Source organism: Nanorana parkeri, unplaced genomic scaffold, assembly GCF_000935625.1.
Source record: "Nanorana parkeri isolate BGI_ZX_2015 unplaced genomic scaffold, ASM93562v1 scaffold816, whole genome shotgun sequence".
NCBI lineage: Eukaryota > Metazoa > Chordata > Amphibia > Anura > Dicroglossidae > Nanorana > Nanorana parkeri.
This window is the reverse complement of record NW_017307084.1, coordinates 105184-112343: the sequence shown is the minus strand read 5'-3', so window position 1 is coordinate 112343 and position 7160 is coordinate 105184. Positions and strand designations below refer to the sequence as shown.

Sequence of the window (7160 nt, the reverse complement as noted above, 5' to 3'; positions counted from 1 at the left end):
ATATATCTATATATATATATCTATATATATATAATCTCATGTCCTTCTTCTTTGTCTCACCCCCCACCCTTTGGCTAATGGAAAACCCCTGTTCCCGCGAGAAGCATGAAATAGATGAGATGAGGACCGAGATGGACGAAATGAGGGACACCTTCTTTGAGGAGGACGCTTGTCAGCTACAGGACATGCGCCACGAGCTGGAGAGGGCCAACAAGAACTGCAGGATCTTGCAGTACCGCCTCCGGAAGGCTGAGCGCAAGAGGGTCCGTTATGCCCAGACCGGGGAGATAGATGGGGAGCTTGTACGTAGCCTGGAGCAGGACTTGAAGGTGAGCTTATTCGTAACATATCTTTGAAAAGTTTTTTTAAGTCTTATGCTGGGTTTCAGGTCAAACGATTGCTTATGCATGCATAAGTGGGGGATCTTACAACATCAAGATTATTAATGAAAGCTGGAGGTAAGACAAGTGAAGGCATTGCCAGTAGCAGCAAATCAAATCCCTTCTTTCAGCACATTCAGTCCACTTCTGGGCATTTATGGACTCCTATTGACAAACATCCTATTTTGGTTTAATCCAACTTTTATACATTTGTTTTTTATATGGGCCAACAAATTTCCATTTTGTTTTTTAAAATCTTATATTGTAAAATTGGAAGTGCTTAAAGGAAACCTGCACTGAGATATGCATACTTCCATGGCTTACCTCTTCTCAGTTTGGTAGTCCCCTGGCTTTCATGTTTTTCAAAGGGCTTCAAACCTCTGAATGACACTAAACTCAAGAGTTAAAATCTCAAAAATGCATTTGAGTACCTTAACTATTAACAAAAATGTATCTTATGTGTGTATCACTCAGCTGTATATCCTCAAATAACCTCTGAATTGGTGATGACACTGTCCTTCCTTCTGGAGGGTGGCTACTTTTGTTCCCCATGGTCATTGTATGTGTTGTAAAGTATCCACCGCTCCAAGCTCACTCCTGTGATGGACTACAATCTCAATACAAATTAGTAAACTAAATGTAACATTGTAGTCTATCATGAGAGCAAGCTTGGAGCGGTGGATACTTTACAACACACACAGGGACCACAGGGAACAAAAGTAGCCACCCCCCAGAAGGAAGGACAATGTCAGCACAATTCAGAGATGATTTGAGGATCTACAGCCGAGTGATACACAAATAGTTAAGGTACTTGAATGCATTTTTGAGATTTAAAGGAGAACTATGAGGTGAGTGATATCCTCTCATCCTCATAGTTAGAGCTGACCTGTGACAAAGAAGCTGTCATAGGTCGGCTCTATCGACCGGGAAGTGAGCAGAAACCTTCAGCCGACCTGCTCACTTCCCGATCGTCTACCTGCAGGGAGTGGTGACTGTTAGAGGTCCTCCCCTATCTGATCCTCCAGCGCGAAGTGGAGGAACGAACGGGGCAGAGGGCGGGCACAGCTGGCTCTGCCTCTAAATAGGTAGAGCCAGTTGTCACTCACGCAGCTGGGTGGATCCAGACAGTATTGTCGGGATCCGTCCAGGCTGCGGCGCTCTCAGTATTGCCCGCGATATACTGAGCTTTGGGTCACGGGAGGAGATCAGTATATGTCCTCCTGTGACCCTAAAGAGAACTATGGGGAAAAACACTTACCCCATAGTTCTCTTTTAACTCCTGAGTTTAGTGTTACTTTAAGAACAAGTCTGCAGATCAGGAATTTTACCTGCTGCATGACTCAACGTGTTGAAGTCACAGACAGCCTGGCAACTAGCAGGTTTTAAAAGAGGTTACCACTGGCAGCCTACACACCTCTCTTAGTACAGGTTTCCCTTAAAATTCCACCGATTTGATAATGTAGGGAGAAATATAACTGAATAACAACTAGTGTGTATCTGATGATGAAAATAACTTGCATTGTTTTATATATAATTCAGTGTTTACTTTTAATGCACTTTTAACTGTACTGTTGTTTTATAATCACTTTTAGGGCTTGTGTTGATGGAAAAATGCAGCATGCTTTCAGGTGCATTCAGTTACATTTATTATCAGTTTCAAATGCTTCTGTGATCCTTCTGAATTTTTTTGCAGGTGCATTTGAGCTGCTTATACCTTCTTTTAAGCTGCATCAAGCTGTTCCTACATTCTCATTGGCTAGTATGGGGAGAAAAGCAGTTCTGGCACAAATGCTCACATACACATGCTCATAGGCGATTATTAATAATAATAATAATAATAATATTATTACTACACATGATTTATAGTCTCAACAATATGCAATTTACAGTATGAATGGAGTCAGTACAGTTACAATAAAAATAAATTCAAGAAGGTTAGGAGGGCTCTGCTTATGAGCACATGCAAAACATAAAAAAAAAACATAAAGGGGAAGGGCAAGTGATACAAAAGTTAATAGCTGTGTGGGTAAGAGTTGATGATGAAAGTTAAAGCTCAGTTGTTAGATTGAGGCAGGATAGACTTCCCTAAAGAGATTAGCTTTCAGCGATCACCTAAAAGTGGTCAGAGTAGGAAATAGCTGGGGTAGGGAGTTACAGAGCATCGGAGAGACTCTGGAAAAGTCCTGGAGGTGAGTGAGGAGGAGGTCTTTGAAGGGACAAGAGGACAGTTTGGGTGATATTGTGAGAGGAGGTTAGTTGTAGTTTGAATTGTATTAGTTGGGTGAGCATAAGTCAGTGAGGGGATTGGCAGAGAGGGGTGACAGACACTGAGTGATTGGTAAAGTGGATGAGTCTGTCAGCAGCATTCTTGATAGACTGAAGAGGATAGCCTGTAGAGGTAGGTCAATGAGGATGGAGTGGCAGTAGTCAAGGCGAGAAATATCAACAGGGTAAATTAGTAGCTTGGTGGTGTTCTTCGTTAAGGGCAGGCAAATTATGGACATGTTACGGTGGCAAGATTCAGACAGTGATTGGATGTGGGACTGAAAGGACAGGCGAGAATCCAGGATTACACCTAGTACCCTGGCATGCAGGGAAGAACTGATAGTTGTGTTATTGACTTGAAAAGTCGGGGGAGTCGGCATCGGGGGGATATTATGAGCTCAGTTTTTGAAAGATTGTGGTGTGGCAGCCAAACTCATATGGCCGTTTTTAACATTTTGTGTAAAAGCACTTTTTTATGTTGATTAACTTATTTAATACAACAATTCAAAAAAGAGCACAGAGGTGTAGTATGCATACAATAACATTTAATTTCACCTCTTCTTATAAAAGTCTAATGTAGTAAGCCTAGAATGGAAGCTAATTTTGGGTGCTGTTAATTAGTGTGTAGCAGAGGTTTATGCAAAGTGTTATCAAAAAACTCTAACAATATATCTAAATTGCCAAAAAATGTGTGTAATCTGAGCCACCAAATGAGAACAGGACACCACACCCCTATATTTACATATCGGGTGTGGAATTCCTATCGCCTGACGTACGGGACATGCAGTGTCGGGCAGGCAGGTAATTTTTTTTTCTACATTTTGCCCTGCTGTCGGCAGGCAGTAGGGCTAAATGTATTGTGGGAGTTGTTTTGTACAAGTGATCTTGAGCGGATCACTTGTACACAGCCTTATTTTCATTCCACCTTCCCTCACTTACTCCCCCTTCCCTCACTTACTGCACTCCCCCTCCTCTCTCTCCGGCCACTGCCCCTCCGTCTGTGTCACAGCGGACATTCTGTCCCCAGCCGCTGGCTCTCTCCCTGGCCGCTATCTCGGTCACCGCCCACTGTCTGTCACTGCCCTCCGCGGCCTCTCACCCACTGGCTTCCTCCCCGCCATGGTCTTTGGGGTCCCCCACTCTTCTGGGGGAGCCGGGACCACAGTAAAATAAATCAGGTTGGAGAGCAGAGAATGTCCATTCTCTGTTCTGCTCCGTGTGAGTACTGACACAGGAATGCTGCACTCGCAGCCTTCCTGTCACAGGAGAAAGAGCACAGTACTGTACTAGAACTCCTGTTTTGGAGGTGACAGGTTCAATAAAGAGAACATGTTACCACCACATGCTATCACAGGGGCTGTGTGCTAGCAATAAAGTTAAGTTAAAAAAATGTTTATAAAATAAATAAAAATTAAAAATGTCAGAAATAAAAAAGTAAAAAATAATAACAGATAATTAAAAATGTAAATAAAAAGGTGATAAAGTAAACAATAATAAAATAAAGGAAAATTAAACATAAACATTTTTTACAAAATAAAAATAAAAATCAACCCCTTTGCCCCCACCATCTGAATGCGAATAAACACATCCATAGTGCATTGTGTGCGTGCCCGCGCGGCAATCGTGCATGAAACCGTGCGGATGGCTGGGCGGTCACGGAATCGCACACCACTGCCGATCGTGCTGGGAGTGCCATTATTGACAGTGCCAGGCAGATTGTGCAGTTTGTGCTGCAATACCGCTCATGCAATCGCACACAATTGCGTTTGAAAACACTGTGCGGTGCGTGTCGCCAATAAAGTTACATGTACCTTTTTTCAGCAATTGCCATGCGCATGTAACCCAATAGAAATTAATGGGGCAGCGTGGCAACTGCTGTATGCAACCGCACACGATCGCCCAAGTCTGCACCAGCCCTAAAGGGCAAATTCACTTTCCAAGGAATTTGGGGAAATGAATTACCCGCACAAATCTGGCCCCCTCAAACCTTCCCATCCACCAGTACGGGTGTGCTATCTGTACCTGTGCCATGTATTCTGAATTCCACTTGCAAATTGCAAGCACTCACTGGTCAGCACGGTCACCTGACGGCAATGAGCAATGAGATGCGCTTCTTAGCATTGCTAAATACGGTCTTGGTTAAAATAATTCAAGTAGATTGTCATGAGAGACAACTAGATCAGGCCCCTGCTTTAGTCCTTAGACAAGTAGTTTTTTAAGAATTCCCACGCCCCTGCATATGCAACAACAATCCAAAATAAGTGTGTATTCTGAGCCACCAAATGAGAATCGGACACAGCCCCCCTATATTTACCTATACAACAACAATCCAAAAAATGTGTGTACTCTGAGCCACTGTAATGCTCTGGACTACAAATCCCAAAGATGTACAGCTTATCCCAAGGACGAGCCCAAATCTAAACCTTGGCAAAACTTTAATTTCTATGTTGTTGTCTGTTCTTGCAGTAAAGCTCAAGGAAACTGACCCAGTAGCATTTAAAGTACTTTACTTGGCGAAAATGCTGCATATACAAACATAGTTACAGGAAAACAAGAATTAAAAAAACATACATACAGGCTGCTACAAACAAACAATCACTTGCACCCACTACACTATCTAGTACCTGTAATGGTTTCTAAGAGAGGAAACACTCAAATAGTACTTAGCTTAGAGGCTGCATATTCCATAAATTCCGTAAAGAACAGGACTTCTTGGCAATTAAGCGTTCACAGGAAAATGGCTTCTCGTTGCAGTATCTGGTGTCTAAGTCCTTTGTTTTAGAGTTCAGTTCTCCCTTGGTCAGAGTGATGTCCTCTCTTGCCTCTTCTGACATCCACTCTTCTGACATCCTCGCTGAAGTCCATACTCAAAGTTTGGGCTGCTTGCTTTTATTCAGAGAAAATGGAATCCCACTTGTGGGTGTTGCCCCTCAAAACCTGTATGAGAGCTAAATAGATGTATTTCACTTTCCCACCTCTAGGTGGCAGCGCTGTGTCATAAATTGCCATCAGTAGTCAAGGTTGAATAAGTCTTGACCAATCTAGGTGTGATTGTTTACACAAGGCTTTCCCATAACACCATCCCATTGTGATACGAATAATGGGAAAACAATACAGGGCAGCCATACCATTGTTGTGTGTATACTGAGCCACCAACTGAGAACAGGATATCACACCCCTATATTTACATATACAACAGCAATCCAGAAAAAAAATGTGTGCATTATGAGCCACCAAATGAGAAAAGGACACCACACCCCTATATTTACATATACAACAACAATCCAAAAAATGTGTGTATTCTGAGCCACCAGTGAGAACAATCCAACAATATATCTTATAATATTAAAGTATATTTCTATATAAATGCTTCCAACTGCATTTTTAGGTAGCCAAGGATGTATCAGTTAGACTTCACCATGAGCTGGAAAATGTGGAAGAGAAGAGGACTAAAACAGAGGAAGAGAATGAAAACCTGCGTCAGCAGCTCATTGAAGTTGACATAACCAAGCAAGCTCTGCAGAATGAACTTGAAAAGGTCAAGGAGGTGAGTGCTACCTCTTATACACAGTACTAAAGTAGTGCACAAGGTCATTTAAAATGCAGTACATTCATCCACTTATATCATATTATCCATGGGCCTGTGTACATCAGGATTAAATAATGGATCATTCTGCACAGATATTAGAATTTGCTTAACTACCTGACAAGATACATTTTGTATTCTATAAAATAACATATTACATTGTTCGTGATGGATTACAATCTCACATTTAGTTTACTAATTTGTATTGAGATTGTAATCCATCACAGGAGCCAGCTTGGAGCCGTGGGTTCTTCAACAACACACACACACGGACCATGGAGAACAAAAGTAACCACCCTCCAGAAGGAAGGGCAGTGTCAGCACCAATTCAGAGATGATTTGAGGATCTACAGGCGAGTGATACACAAATAAGATACATTTTGTTAATTGTTAAGGTACTTGAATGCATTCATAAGATTTAACTTCTAAGTTTAGTGTCACTTTAAACAGGATAGTGGTTTCCTAATGTAATAAATAAAGGCGTTACTGCTAACCTATGCGTTGCCCACATTAGTGTTCAAACCACTTAACGTGTTTTTCTATGAAAATGAAAAGGATTTTCTGTTTCTCACGCTCTCTGTCTCACGCTCTCTGTCCCCACCCCACGCTTTCTGCTCCCCACCACCACCTTTTTTTCCCTTTCCTTACCTATTCTGTTTTGTTTCATTTTGTCATAGTGGTAAAATCTAAATGTATAATTTCCCTTATGTTATTGTCTTTATGCACATCACTTTTGATAAACATTGGATACCACTAGAAGATGTTAGTCGATCCTTGGTAACACTTAAAGCAGAACTCAAGGCACCGTTATTTTACACAATATGTGTACATTTATTATTATTTACCTCTGCACTTTCTTCCAACAACATTAAGAAAATCACATGACAGTTTTGTGTGTTACTACAGCTTGCACTGTTCTTCTGCCTCCA

The 7160-nt window shown here is 41.7% G+C and overlaps 1 protein-coding gene across 2 annotated transcripts in view; it reads left to right on the top strand.

The window, feature by feature from the left end:
* SOGA3 (SOGA family member 3) overlaps nucleotides 1-7160 on the top strand; it is a 60266-nt gene that overhangs the window by 992 nt on the left and 52114 nt on the right. For both annotated transcript variants that reach the window (XM_018565137.1, XM_018565136.1), the window contains exons 2-3: nucleotides 105-329; nucleotides 6034-6192. In XM_018565137.1, the coding sequence (XP_018420639.1) occupies nucleotides 105-329; nucleotides 6034-6192 (384 nt within the window). The remainder of the gene's footprint in view (nucleotides 1-104; nucleotides 330-6033; nucleotides 6193-7160) is intronic.